Source organism: Oncorhynchus gorbuscha, unplaced genomic scaffold (genome assembly GCF_021184085.1).
Source record: "Oncorhynchus gorbuscha isolate QuinsamMale2020 ecotype Even-year unplaced genomic scaffold, OgorEven_v1.0 Un_scaffold_1037, whole genome shotgun sequence".
In the NCBI taxonomy this organism is placed as follows: domain Eukaryota; kingdom Metazoa; phylum Chordata; class Actinopteri; order Salmoniformes; family Salmonidae; genus Oncorhynchus; species Oncorhynchus gorbuscha.
In genome coordinates, this window is record NW_025745943.1 from 107501 (window position 1) to 122500 (window position 15000).

The following is a 15000-nucleotide window of genomic DNA, read 5'->3' on the forward strand; positions in this document are numbered from 1 at the left end:
TGTTCAAATGTTCATAAATGACCAGCATGGTCAAATAATAATAAGGCAGAACAGTTGAAACTGGAGCAGCAGCACAGTCAGGTGGACTGGGGACAGCAAGGAGCCATCATGTCAGGTAGTCCTGGGAGCACGGTCCTAGGGCTCAGGTCCTCCGAGAGAGAAAGAAAGAGAGAATTAGAGAGCATATGTGGGGTGGCCAGTCCTCTTCTGGCTGTGCCGGGTGGAGATTATAACAGAACGTGGCCAAGATGTTCAAATGTTCATAAATGACCAGCATGGTTGAATAATAGTAAGGCAGAACAGTTGAAACTGGAGCAGGAGCATGGCCAGGTGGACTGGGGACAGCAAGGAGTCCTCATGTCAGGTAGTCCTGGGACATGGTCCTAGGGCCCAGGCCAGTTGAAACTGGAGCAGCAGCATGGCCAGGTGGACTGGGGACAGCAAGGAGTCATCATGTCAGGTAGTCCTGGGGCATGGTTCTAGGGCTCAGGTCCTCCGAGAGAGAAAAAGAAGGAGAGAAGGGAGAGAATTAGAGAACGCACACTTAGATTTACACAGGACACCGAATAGGACAGGAGAAGTACTCCAGATAAACAAACTGACCCTAGCCCCCGACACATAAACTACTGCAGCATAAATACTGGAGGCTGAGACAGGAGGGGTCAGGAGACACTGTGGCCCCATCCGAGGACACCCCCGGACAGGGCCAAACAGGAAGGATATAACCCCACCCACTTTGCCAAAGCACAGCCCCCACACCACTAGGGGAAATCTACAACCACCAACTTACCATCCTGAGACAAGGCAGTATAGCCCACAAAGATCTCCGACACGGTACAGCCCAAAGGGAAAGCAGACAGGCCGACCACAACAGTGAATCAACCCACCCAGGTGACGCACCCCCCAGGGACGGCAGAGAGCCCCAGCAAGCCAGTGACTCAGCCCCGTAACAGGGTTAGAGGCAGAGAATCCCAGTGGAAAAAGGGGAACCGGCCAGGCAGAGACATCCACATTCTGTCATTTTACCTGCACAAAACATCCCACATTCTGTCATTTTACCTGCACAAAACATCCCACATTCTGTCATTTTACTTGCACAAAACATCCCACATTCTGTCATTTTACTTGCACAAAACATCCCACATTCTGTCATTTTACTTGCACAAAACATCCCACATTCTGTCATTTTACTTGCACAAAACATCCCACATTCTGTCATTTTACTTGCACAAAACATCCCACATTCTGTCATTTTACTGCACAAAACATCCCACATTCTGTCATTTTACCTGCACAAAACATCCCACATTCTGTCATTTTACACCCGACCAGTGAAGGAAAACTCTCCTTTCTCCCGTTGCATAAGCTTCCCGAACGCCGACCAGCATAAGCTTCCCACACCCCGACCAGTGAAGGAAAACTCTCCCTTTCTCCCGTTGCATAAGCTTCCCGAACCCCGACCAGTGAAGGAAAACTCTCCCTTTCTCCCGTTGCATAAGCTTCCCGAACCCCGACCAGTGAAGGAAAACTCTCCCTTTCTCCCGTTGCATAAGCTTCCCGAACCCCGACCAGCATAAGCTTCCCGAACGCCGACCAGCATAAGCTTCCCGAAACCCCGACCAGCATAAGCTTCCCGAAACCCCGACCAGTGAAGTAAAACTCTCCCTTTCTCCCGTTGCATAAGCTTCCCGAACGCCGACCAGCATAAGCTTCCCGAACCCCGACCAGCATAAGCTTCCCGAACCCCGACCAGTGAAGTAAAACTCTCCCTTTCTCCCGTTGCATAAGCTTCCCGAACCCCGACCAGCATAAGCTTCCCGAACCCCGACCAGCATAAGCTTCCCACACCCCGACCAGTGAAGGAAAACTCTCCCTTTCTCCCGTTGCATAAGCTTCCCGAACGCCGACCAGCATAAGCTTCCCGAACCCCGACCAGCATAAGCTTCCCGAACCCGACCAGCATAAGCTTCCCACACCCCGACCAGTGAAGTAAAACTCTCCCTTTCTCCCGTTGCATAAGCTTCCCGAACGCCGACCAGCATAAGCTTCCCGAAACCCCGACCAGCATAAGCTTCCCGAACGCCGACCAGCATAAGCTTCCCGAAACCCCGACCAGCATAAGCTTCCCGAACGCCGACCAGCATAAGCTTCCCGAACGCCGACCAGCATAAGCTTCCCGAAACCCCGACCAGCATAAGCTTCCCGAACCCCGACCAGCATAAGCTTCCCGAACGCCGACCAGCATAAGCTTCCCGAACCCCGACCAGCATAAGCTTCCCGAACCCCGACCAGCATAAGCTTCCCACACCCCGACCAGTGAAGTAAAACTCTCCCTTTCTCCCGTTGCATAAGCTTCCTCTGTGTTTCCTGAGGTTAACCTGTCTGTCTGAGACCTGGAGGTGACGGTAAAACACTGTGACACGCCAGACTAGTCTTGTCTCCTATAACTCACTGTTGAAGAAGACAGGGCACATTGTTACCTGGAAGTCAATAGGAAAACACGCCTTCTGTAATCTACACTGTTAATGCACGTTATTTTATCTGCCTACTATAGTTCATGTACTTCAGGTTAACGGTGTGCGCGTTGTTTATCTGCCTACTATAGTTCATGTACTTCAGGTTAACGTTGTTTTTATCTGCCTACTATAGTTCATGTACTTCAGGTTAACGGTGTGCGCGTTGTTTTATCTGCCTACTATAGTTCATGTACTTCAGGTTAACGGTGTGCGCGTTGTTTTATCTGCCTACTATAGTTCATGTACTTCAGGTTAACGGTGTGCGCGTTGTTTTATCTGCCTACTATAGTTCATGTACTTCAGGTTAACGGTGTGCGCGTTGTTTCCGGTGAGAAAGAGACGTTCTCCCTGTTAAATAACACAACTAGGTTTCTGTAGACATACAGGTTAACGGTGCGCGTTGTTTCCGGTGAGAAAGAGACGTTCTCCCTGTTAAATAACACAACTAGGTTTCTGTAGACATACAGGTTAACGGTGCGCGTTGTTTCGGTGACAAGAGACGGTCTTTAAAGTGCTGGTTGTGAGCTGAATGAATCCATTGTGAAATGAGCCTTGAAACGTGAGAACAGTTGTTTTCGGCACTTCCTTTGGGGGCGTCGGTGCCGGAGCTTGAGGACAGAGATGTGTTTTGAATAGCCAATCAGAAGCCAATCAGAAGTAGTGTGGGAGGGGGTGGGAGTTGAATAACCATCGGGAACCATTACTTAATAGGTGTTATGGAAATGGTGTCAGGAGAACAGTGACGTGTGTTGTTCCACACCGCGGTGGGAGGGATAGGAGCGATAGAGTGAAAGATTGGTTTAGTGTGACCCTCCATTATTTCTGAACGTAACGTAATACTGCCTGTCTACATCTGGGTAGCCTGGTCCCAGGTCTCTTTGTGCTGTGTTGCCAAACTCCCGTTGCCAAACTCCTGTTGCCAAGTCCTGTTGCCAAACTCCCCCCCCAAACTCCTGTTGCCAAACTCCCCCGTTGCCAAACGTTGTCCCAAAGTCCCGTTGCCAAACTCCCCCGTTGCCAAACTCCCCGTTGCCAAACTCCCCCGTTGCCAAACTCCCCCATTGCCAAACTCCTCCCGTTGCCAAACTCTGTGAAATAGAAACAGATGGGGATGAGGATAAGTTTTAGTGTGACTCTAGATCAAGTCGCTCTGGATAAGAGCGTCTGCTAAATGACTTAAATTTAATGGAAATGTAAAAAACACAGGAATCACATTCTATCGGCTTAGACCCCTAAATGGCAATCTCAGACAGGATGTTAACAGCAAATCCTACACAGGAAGTTGACAGTAAATCCCAGACAGGATGTTGACAGCAAATTCCAGACAGGAAGTTGACAGCAAATCCCAGACAGAATGTTGACAGCAAATGCCAGACAGGATGTTTTAATCCCAGACAGGATGTTAACAGCAAATCCCAGACATGAAATTAATCCCAGACAGGAAGTTGACAGTAAATTGACAGTAAATCCCAGACAGGAAGTTGACAGCAAATCCCAGACAGGATGTTTACAGCAAATCCCAGACAGGATGTTGACATCAAGGTTCCTCTCTCCCCAGATGGAACACTCTCAAGTATGGGAAGATCTTTAAATCTCGTTTCGGCCCCAGCTGGTTGTGTCTATCGCAGGGCGGGGATCTGGTTGCCGAGGTGCTGAGGACGGAGGGTGTGGCCCGCAAGAGAGGCAACATGGAGTCCTGGAAGGAGTACCGCGACCTGAGGGGCCGATCTACCGGACTTATATCAGCGTGAGTCTGATCTCTGAACTACGACCTGTGACATCACGGGACGCAAAAATGTTATACCCCTTTTTGAAAGGAGGAAAATCTAGAAATGATTCACATGGAGAAGTCGTATCGAACCGGTTAGTTGTAATGAATATTTTTGTGTAAAATCATCAACGATGTACATAGGAACAAAACAACGAGATGTTTGACAAGTGAAGAATGTGTTTCTCAGAGCTCGTACATATTGTTCCGTAAAACCAGTCATGTTTCCATTTCAATGTATTCTTATTTGTTACTTTAAAAAACAATTGACAAAAGCTCTGAGGAGGGTCGTGAGGTCGATACGTAAAGCTCTGAGGAAGGCCGTGAGGTCGATACGTAAAGCTCTGAGGAAGGCCGTGAGGTCGATACGTAAAGCTCTGAGGAAGGCCGTGAGGTCGATACGCAAAGCTCTGAGGAAGGCCGTGAGGTCGATACGTAAAGCTCTGAGGAAGGCCGTGAGGTCGATACGTAAAGCTCTGAGGCCGTGAGGTCGACAGCTCTGAGGAAGGCGATGCGTGAAAGCTCTGAGGAAGGCCGTGAGGTCGATACGTAAAGCTCTGAGGAAGGCCGTGAGGTCGATACGTAAAGCTCTGAGGAAGGCCGTGAGGTCGATACGTAAAGCTCTGAGGAAGGCCGTGAGGTCGTACGTAAAGCTCTGAGGAAGGCCGTGAGGTCGGTCGATACGTAAAGCTCTGAGGAAGGCCGTGAGGTCGATACGTAAAGCTCTGAGGAAGGCCGTGAGGTCGATACGTAAAGCTCTGAGGAAGGCCGTGAGGTCGATACGTAAAGCTCTGAGGAAGGCCGTGAGGTCGATACGTAAAGCTCTGAGGAAGGCCGTGAGGTCGATACGTAAAGCTCTGAGGAAGGCCGTGAGGTCGATACGTAAAGCTCTGAGGAAGGCCGTGAGGTCGATACGTAAAGCTCTGAGGAAGGCCGTGAGGTCGATACGCCGTAAAGCTCTGAGGAAGGCCGTGAGGTCGATGCGTAAAGCTCTGAGGAAGGCCGTGAGGTCGATACGTAAAGCTCTGAGGAAGGCCGTGAGGTCGATGCGTAAAGCTCTGAGGAAGGCCGTGAGGTCGATACGTAAAGCTCTGAGGAAGGCCGTGAGGTCGATACGTAAAGCTCTGAGGAAGGCCGTGAGGTCGATACGTAAAGCTCTGAGGAAGGCCGTGAGGTCGATACGTAAAGCTCTGAGGAAGGCCGTGAGGTCGATACGTGAAAAGCTCTGAGGAAGGCCGCTCTGCCGTGGTCGATACGTAAAGCTCTGAGGAAGGCCGTGAGGTCGATACGTAAAGCTCTGAGGAAGGCCGTGAGGTCGATACGTAAAGCTCTGAGGAAGGCCGTGAGGTCGATACGTAAAGCTCTGAGGAAGGCCGTGAGGTCGATACGTAAAGCTCTGAGGAAGGCCTTGAGGTCGATACGTAAAGCTCTGAGGAAGGCCTTGAGGTCGATACGTAAAGCTCTGAGGAAGGCCGATACGTAAAGCTCTGAGGAAGGCCGTGAGGTCGACACGTAAAGCTCTGAGGAAGGCCGTGAGGTCGATACGTAAAGCTCTGAGGAAGGCCTTGAGGTCGATACGTAAAGCTCTGAGGAAGGCCGATACGCAAAGCTCTGAGGAAGGCCGACACGTAAAGCTCTGAGGAAGGCCGTGAGGTCGATACGTAAAGCTCTGAGGAAGGCCGATACGTAAAGCTCTGAGGAAGGCCGTGAGGTCGATACGCAAAAGCTCTGAGGAAGGCCGTGAGGTCGATACGTAAAGCTCTGAGGAAGGCCGATACGTAAAGCTCTGAGGAAGGTCGTGAGGCCGATACGTAAAGCTCTGAGGAAGGTCGTGAGGCCGATACGTAAAGCTATGAGGAAGGCCGTGAGGTCGATACGTAAAGCTCTGAGGAAGGCCGATACGCAAAGCTCTGAGGAAGGTCGTGAGGCCGATACGTAAAGCTCTGAGGAAGGTCGTGAGGCCGATACGTAAAGCTATGAGGAAGGCCGTGAGGTCGATACGTAAAGCTCTGAGGAAGGCCGTGAGGTCGATACGTAAGCTCTGAGGAAGGCCGTGAGGTCGATACGTAAAGCTCTGAGGAAGGCCTTGAGGTCGATGGCGTAAAGCTCTGAGGAAGGCCGATGCGTAAAGCTCTGAGGAAGGCCGTGAGGTCGACACGTAAAGCTCTGAGGAAGGCCGTGAGGTCGATACGTCAAAGCTCTGAGGAAGGCCGATACGTAAAGCTCTGAGGAAGGCCGGGAGGTCGACACGTAAAGCTCTGAGGAGGCCGTGAGGTCGATACGTAAAGCTCTGAGGAAGGCCGATACGTAGTGGATCTGAGGAAGGCCGTGAGGTGATACGTAAAGCTCTGAGGAAGGGTATGGATGTCGATACGTAAAGCTCTGAGGAGGAGTGGCCGATACAGGGAGGAAGTAGTGAGGAAGGTAGTGGGAGGATGGGTACGTAAAGCTATGAGGAAGGTCGAAAAAGCTCTGGGAAGGCTGTGATGGGTAGTGGGTAAAACTATGAGGAAGGCCGATACGTAAAGCTCTGAGGAGGCCGTGAGGGTACAGGGTACAGGGAGGAGGCCGTACGTAAAGCTATGAGGAAGGCCGATACGTAAGCTCAGGGAGGAAGGCCGTGAGGCCGATGGGTAAGCTATGAGGAAGGCCGTGAGGCCGACACGTAAGTTAAATAAAGGTCAAATAAATATCCCTCCTGATTGCGTGAATCTTCACAACCGGGATTTCCGTGAAAACCTTTTAGTTAGTTGTCTCTTGATCACCTTCTCTCCCTTTCATCTCCGTAGGGAGGGTGAGGACTGGTTGAAGGATGCGCAGCATCCTCAGCCAGCTGATCATGAGACCGAAGGACGTGGCTCAGTTCTCTGACGACGTGAATGCTGTGGTGGACGACCTGGTGAAGAGAGTGGATACGCTGAGGAGCCAGCAGTCAGGACGGACTCACTGTACTCAATATTAACGATCTGTTTTTCAAATACGCAATGGAAGGTGGGTAGTGGGTACCAGGAGGATGGGTAGTGGGTACAGGGAGGATGGGTAGTGGGTACAGGGAGGATGGGTACAGGGAGGATGGGTAGTGGGTACAGGGAGGATGGGTAGTGGATACAGGGAGGATGGGTAGTGGGTACAGGGAGGATGGGTAGTGGGAACAGGGAGGATGGGTAGTGGGTACAGGCAGGATGGGTAGTGGATACAGGGAGGATGGGTACAGGGAGGATGGGTAGTGGGTACAGGGAGGATGGGTACAGGGAGGATGGGTACAGGGAGGATGGGTAGTGGATACAGGGAGGATGGGTAGTGGGTACAGGGAGGATGGGTAGTGGATACAGGGAGGATGGGTAGTGGGTACAGGGAGGATGGGTAGTGGGTACAGGGAGGATGGGTAGTGGGTACAGGGAGGATGGGTAGTGGATACAGGGAGGATGGGTAGTGGATACAGGGAGGATGGGTAGTGGGTACAGGGAGGATGGGTAGTGGGTACAGGGAGGATGGGTAGTGGGTACAGGGAGGATGGGTACAGGGAGGATGGGTAGTGGGTACAGGGAGGATGGGTACAGGGAGGATGGGTAGTGGGTACAGGGAGGATGGGTAGTGGATACAGGGAGGATGGGTAGTGGGTACAGGGAGGATGGGTACAGGGAGGATGGGTAGTGGGTACAGGGAGGATGGGTACAGGGAGGATGGGTAGTGGGTACAGGGAGGATGGGTACAGGGAGGATGGGTAGTGGATACAGGGAGGATGGGTAGTGGATACAGGGAGGATGGGTAGTGGGTACAGGGAGGATGGGTAGTGGATACAGGGAGGATGGGTAGTGGGTACAGGGAGGATGGGTAGTGGGTACAGGGAGGATGGGTAGTGGGTACAGGGAGGATGGGTAGTGGATACAGGGAGGATGGGTACAGGGAGGATGGGTAGTGGATACAGGGAGGATGGGTAGTGGATACAGGGAGGATGGGTAGTGGGTACAGGGAGGATGGGTAGTGGATACAGGGAGGATGGGTAGTGGGTACAGGGAGGATGGGTAGTGGGTACAGGGAGGATGGGTAGTGGGTACAGGGAGGATGGGTAGTGGGTACAGGGAGGATGGGTAGTGGGTACAGGGAGGATGGGTAGTGGATACAGGGAGGATGGGTACAGGGAGGATGGGTAGTGGGTACAGGGAGGATGGGTAGTGGGTATTTGTCATACCAGCTAAACTAAAACTAATAAACCCCATCTTTCTTGTGCTCTTTGTTTCCTATCTTCAAGTTAATTTACCTTCCTCCTCTTCGTCTCCCAGGTATGGCAGCCATCTTGTACGAGGACCGTCTGGGCTGCTTGGAGAATGAGATTCCTCAGAAGAGCCAGGACTACATCGCAGCCCTGCACCTGATGTTTAGTTCCTTTAAGATGACCATGTACGCCGGGGCCATCCCCAAGTGGCTCAGAACCGTCGTCCCCAGACCCTGGGAGGAGTTCTGCAGCTCCTGGGACGGACTCTTCAGTTTCAGTACGTTTCCCTGATGCTGCATTTCCACTGGTGATTTACCACCCGGTGTTTGACCTTTAAAAGACTGGCGATTTACCACCCGGTGTTTGACCTTTAAAAGACTGGTGATTTACCACCCGGTGTTTGACCTTTAAAGGCTCAGACTGGTGATTTACCACCCGGTGTTTGACCTTTAGAAGACTGGTGATTTACCACCCGGTGTTTGAACTTTAAAAGACTGGTGATTTACCACCCGGTGTTTGACCTTTAGAAGACTGGTGATTTACCACCCGGTGTTTGACCTTTAGAAGACTGGTGATTTACCACCCGGTGTTTGACCTTTAAAAGACTGGTGATTTACCACCCGGTGTTTGACCTTTAACAGCCTCAGACTGGTGATTTACCACCCGGTGTTTGAACTTTAAAAGACTGGTGATTTACCACCCGGTGTTTGACCTTTAAAAGACTGGTGATTTACCACCCGGTGTTTGACCTTTAACAGCCTCAGACTGGTGATTTACCACCCGGTGTTTGAACTTTAAAAGACTGGTGATTTACCACCCGGTGTTTCACCTTTAGAAGACTGGTGATTTACCACCCGGTGTTTCACCTTTAGAAGCCTCAGACTGGTGATTTACCACCCGGTGTTTCACCTATAGAAGCCTCAGACTGGTGATTTACCACCCGGTGTTTGACCTTTAGAAGCCTCAGACTGGTGATTTACCACCCGGTGTTTCACCTTTAGAAGCCTCAGACTGGTGATTTACCACCCGGTGTTTCACCTTTAGAAGACTGGTGATTTACCACCCGGTGTTTGACCTTTAGAAGCCTCAGACTGGTGATTTACCACCCGGTGTTTCACCTTTAGAAGCCTCAGACTGGTGATTTACCACCCGGTGTTTCACCTTTAGAAGCCTCAGACTGGTGATTTACCACCCGGTGTTTGACCTTTAGAAGACTCAGACTGGTCTGACTGCTGAGAGCTACTTTATTGAGGAGAAATGTCTCACCTACACTCTTAGAAAAACATCAAATGCTACTACATCTATCTCCATAGGAGAACCCTTTGTAGAACCCTTTTGGGTTCCAGGTAGAACCCTTTTGGGTTCCAGGTAGAACCCTTTTGGGTTCCAGGTAGAACCCTTTCTGGCTTCCAGGTAGAACCCCTTACACAGAGTGTTCTACATGGAACTTAAAATCATTCTGAAACCCAAAATGATTCTACCTGGAACCAAAAGGGTTCTACCTAAAACCCAAAAGGGTTCTACCTGGAACCAAAAGGGTTCTACCTGAAACCCAAAAGGATTTTTCACCAGGATCCATAAAGGGTTATCCTATGGGGACAGACGAAGAACCCTTTTCAAACCCTTTCTTTCTCTGGATAAGAGTGTCTGATAAATGACTCACTTATGAATGCAGGCATGTAACCCAATACTGTTGTTCTGGACTAGAGATGAATATGTTCCCATAACCCTCTCCCCCTCCCCCCAGGCCACCCAATACTGTTGTTCTGGACTAGAGATGAATATGTTCCCATAACCCTCTCCCCCTCCCCCAGGCCACCCAATACTGTTGTTCTGGACTAGAGATGAATATGTTCCCATAACCCTCTCCCCCTCCCCCAGGCCACCCAATACTGTTGTTCTGGACTAGAGATGAATATGTTCCCATAACCCCTCCCCCTCCCCCAGGCCACCCAATACTGTTGTTCTGGACTAGAGATGAATATGTTCCCATAACCCTCTCCCCCTCCCCCCAGGCCACCCAATACTGTTGTTCTGGACTAGAGATGAATATGTTCCCATAACCCTCTCCCCCTCCCCCCAGGCCACCCAATACTGTTGTTCTGGACTAGAGATGAATATGTTCCCATAACCCTCTCCCCCTCCCCCAGGCCACCCAATACTGTTGTTCTGGACTAGAGATGAATATGTTCCCATAACCCTCCCCCTCCCCCAGGCCACCCAATACTGTTGTTCTGGACTAGAGATGAATATGTTCCCATAACCCTCCCCCCCTCCCCCAGGCCACCCAATACTGTTGTTCTGGACTAGAGATTAATATGTTCCCATAACCCTCTCCCCCTCCCCCAGGCCACCCAATACTGTTGTTCTGGATTAGAGATGAATATGTTCCCATAACCCTCTCCCCCTCCCCCCAGGCCACCCAATACTGTTGTTCTGGACTAGAGATGAATATGTTCCCATAACCCTCTCCCCCCAGGCCACCCAATACTGTTGTTCTGGACTAGAGATGAATATGTTCCCATAACCCTCTCCCCCTCCCCCCAGGCCACCCAATACTGTTGTTCTGGACTAGAGATGAATATGTTCCCGGTAACCTCTCCCCCCAGGTCAGATCCATGTAGATAAGCGTCTGGGGGAGATCCAGGATCTGGTGTCCCGAGGAGAGACGGTGAAGGGGGGGCTGTTAACTCACATGCTGGTGACCCGAGAGATGAACCTGGAGGAGATCTACGCTAACATGACTGAGATGTTACTGGCTGGGGTGGACACGGTGAGCAATAGAGGAGATGTTACTGGCTGGGGTGGACACGGTGAGCAATAGAGGAGATGTTACTGGCTGGGGTGGACACGGTGAGCAATAGAGGAGATGTTACTGGCTGGGGTGGACACGGTGAGCAATAGAGGAGATGTTACTGGCTGGGGTGGACACGGTGAGCAATAGAGGAGATGTTACTGGCTGTAGGGGGTTAACCCAGCTACAACGTTTCTCTCCCTCCTGTTTTGCCCCCCCTGTGCCCCACCCCCGTGCCCCCCCCATTCTGCTGGAGCCTCTCAGGGGGTGTTTAGTCTTGGTTCCCACCAGACATCTCCGTGTGTGTGTGAACTGTGTGTATAGCAGAGACTGCCAGGGTGTTGTGGGACGTCAGATTAATGTGACGTGTCAATGAGAGTTGGCCTGGGGGGGGGATCAAATCTTGGCAGGAGGGTTGGGTTAGCAGACTGCCTCTATCCAGCCTCTACTCAGCTCCTCTCAGCTCCTCCTAGCTGTAACAGGGTGTTATGCTCTGGGAGGTGGAGGAGGGTTTAAACCCTGCAGGGAGGCTGTCATATGATTCCCCCTGGTTGCCAGGGTGTTGCCAGGGAGTTGCCAGGGTCTTGCCAGCTGAGGAAACCAAGAGAAGGATCAAGCCTTTGATCTTCCATCCCTCGCTGGGGGGGAGGGGGAGGGAGAGGGGAGGGGGAGGGAGAGGGGAGGGGGGAGATGGTCCTCGCTGGGACGCTGACCTCAGGATGAACCCTGCTAGTGAAGGCGTTTGGGGGAGAGGGAGGGAGGGGGAGGGGGAGGGGGAGGGAGGGAGGGGGAGAGGGAGGGAGGGGAGAGGGAGGGAGGGAGGGGGAGAGAGAGGGAGGGAGGGGGAGAGGAGAGGGAGGGAGGGAGAGGGAGAGGGGGGGAGAGAGGGGGAGAGGAGAGGGAGGGGGAGAGAGAGAGGGGGAGGGAGAGGGGGGGGAGATGGTTGTGAGAACAAAAGGTCGTAGGTGTAGATGTTTTTAGAAGTTGCATTGTGATCAGGTCTTCCTGACCACCTCTGAAGGTCAGATTGTGTCTGGATATCAAGTGTAAACCGATCTGGACGGTCAAACCATTTGAAATCATCGTTAGACCGCCGGGTCAAACCATTTGAAATCATCGTTAGACCGCCTGGTCAAACCATTTGAAATCATCGTTAGACCGCCTGGTCAAACCATTTGAAATCATCGTTAGACCGCCGGGTCAAACCATTTGAAATCATCGTTAGACCGCCTGGTCAAACCATTTGAAATCATCCTTAGACCGCCTGGTCAAACCATTTGAAATCATCCTTAGACCGCCTGGTCAAACCATTGACTTTATGGCATCAATAATAGACTCAAAATTAAATGTATTCGTATTATTTTGAAAAAAAAAAAACAGGATATCTGGTCACCATGGAGACACGATGGACAACATACAGGGAGGGACCAGGATGTCTAGTTACCATAGAGACACGGTGGACAACATACAGGGAGGAACCGGGATATCTGGTTACCATGGAGTCACGGTGGACAACATACAGGGAGGAACCGGGATATCTGGTTACCATGGAGACACGGTGGACAACATACAGGGAGGAACCAGGATATCTGGTCACCGTGGAGACAAGGTGGACAACATACAGGGAGGAACCAGGATATCTGGTCACCATGGAGACACGATGGACAACATACAGGGAGGAACCAGGATATCTAGTTACCATGGAGACACGGTGGACAACATACAGGGAGGGACCAGGATGTCTGGTCACCATAGAGACATGGTGGACAACATACAGGGAGGGACCAGGATATCTAGTTACCATGGAGACACGGTGGACAACATACAGGGAGGAACCAGGATATCTGGTCACCATGGAGACACGGTGGACAACATACAGGGAGGAACCAGGATATCTGGTCACCATGGAGACACGGTGGACAACATACAGGGAGGGACCAGGATATCTAGTTACCATGGAGACACGGTGGACAACATACAGGGAGGAACCAGGATATCTGGTCACCATGGAGACACGGTGGACAACATACAGGGAGGAACCAGGATATCTGGTCACCATGGAGACACGGTGGACAACATACAGGGAGGAACCAGGATATCTGGTCACCATGGAGACACGGTGGACAACATACAGGGAGGAACCAGGATATCTGGTCACGGTGGACAACATGGAGATATCTGGTCACCATGGAGACACGGTGGACAACATACAGGGAGGAACCAGGATATCTGGTCACCATGGAGACTCGTTTTAATACCGTGTGTCGATACAACGGCTACGATGGGGGCACAATCAGATTGTGGATAAATTCAGTACAAGGAATGCATGTTGGCATCAGGTATAAACAAGGTGTGTGTGTGTGTGTGTGTGTGTGTGTGTGTGTGTGTGTGTGTGTGTGTGTGTGTGTGTGTGTGTGTGTGTGTGTGTGTGTGTGTGTGTGTGTGTGTGTGTGTGTGTGTGTGTGTGTGTGTGTGTGTGTGTGTGTGTGTGTGTGAGAGAGAGAGAGAGAGAGAGAGGGATAGAAAGAGAGAACAAAAGCAAGGTCTCTCTGCAACATAATAACCGCTGTGTGGGGGAGGAAGGGAGGGAGAGAGGGAGGGAGGGAGGGAGAGAGAGAGGGAGGGAGGGAGGGAGGGGAGGGAGGGAGAGGGAGGGAGGGAGGGAGGGAGGGAGGGAGGGAGGGAGGGAGGAAGGGAGGGAGGAGGGAGGGAGGGAGGGAGGGAGGGAGGGAGGGAGGGAGGGAGGGAGAGAGGGGAGGAGGGGGTTAGGAGAACAAAAGCAAGGTCTGTCTGTGTGACATAAGAACCGCTGTGTGGGGGAGAGAGGGAGGGAGGGAGAGAGGGAGGGAGGAAGGGAGGGAGGGAGAGAGGGAGAGAGGGAGGAGAGAGAGGGAGGGAGGGAGGAAGGGAGGGAGGGGGAGGAAGGGAGGGAGGAAGGGAGGGAGAGAGGGAGGGAGGGAGAGAGGGGAGGAGGGGGTTAGGAGAACAAAAGCAAGGTCTGTCTGTGTGACATAAGAACCGCTGTGTGGGGGAGAGAGGGAGGGAGATGACTACAAAGGGGATGGAGGGATTTGAATAAAGGAACGAGGAAATGGAAAACTGAGATTAGAGGTAAATTGGAGAGGAGACGAGGAAACAGGGGCAGTTGAATAGTTTTAAGAGACATTAGGAGACATTAGGAGACAACACACTGTGTGTTTGAGAAGGAGAAACAGTGGAATAGTGTACTAGACTAGAGGGAGGAACACCCTATTCCCTATATAGTGCACTACTTTATGACTCCCTATATAGTACACTACATTATGACACCCTATTCCCTATATAGTGCACTACTTTATGACACCCTATTCCCTATATAGTGCACTACTTTATGACACCCTATTCCCTATATAGTGCACTACTTTGACACCCTATTCCCTATATTTTTGTTATTTTTTTTAACCTTTATTTTACTAGGCAAGTCAGTTAAGAACAAATTCTTATTTTCAATGACGGCCCTAGGAACAGTGGGTTAACTGGTCTAGGAACAGTGGGTTAACTGGTCTAGGAACAGTGGGTTAACTGGTCTAGGAACAGTGGGTTAACTGGTCTAGGAACAGTGGGTTAACTGGTCTAGGAACAGTGGGTTAACTAACTGGTCTAGGAACAGTGGGTTAACTGGTCTAGGAACAGTGGGTTAACTGGTCTAGGAACAGTGGGTTAACTG

At 51.3% G+C, this 15000-nt stretch overlaps 1 protein-coding gene across 1 annotated transcript in view; it reads left to right on the plus strand.

Annotated features, from left to right (window-relative positions):
* Positions 1 to 7096: 7096 nt before the first annotated feature.
* LOC124021071 (cytochrome P450 27C1-like) overlaps positions 7097 to 15000 on the plus strand; it is a 17479-nt gene continuing 9575 nt past the window's right edge. Inside the window, 4 exon segments of the mRNA XM_046336393.1 lie at positions 7097 to 7213; positions 7215 to 7275; positions 8568 to 8777; positions 11110 to 11273. Of these exon segments, the coding sequence (XP_046192349.1) occupies positions 7097 to 7213; positions 7215 to 7275; positions 8568 to 8777; positions 11110 to 11273 (552 nt within the window).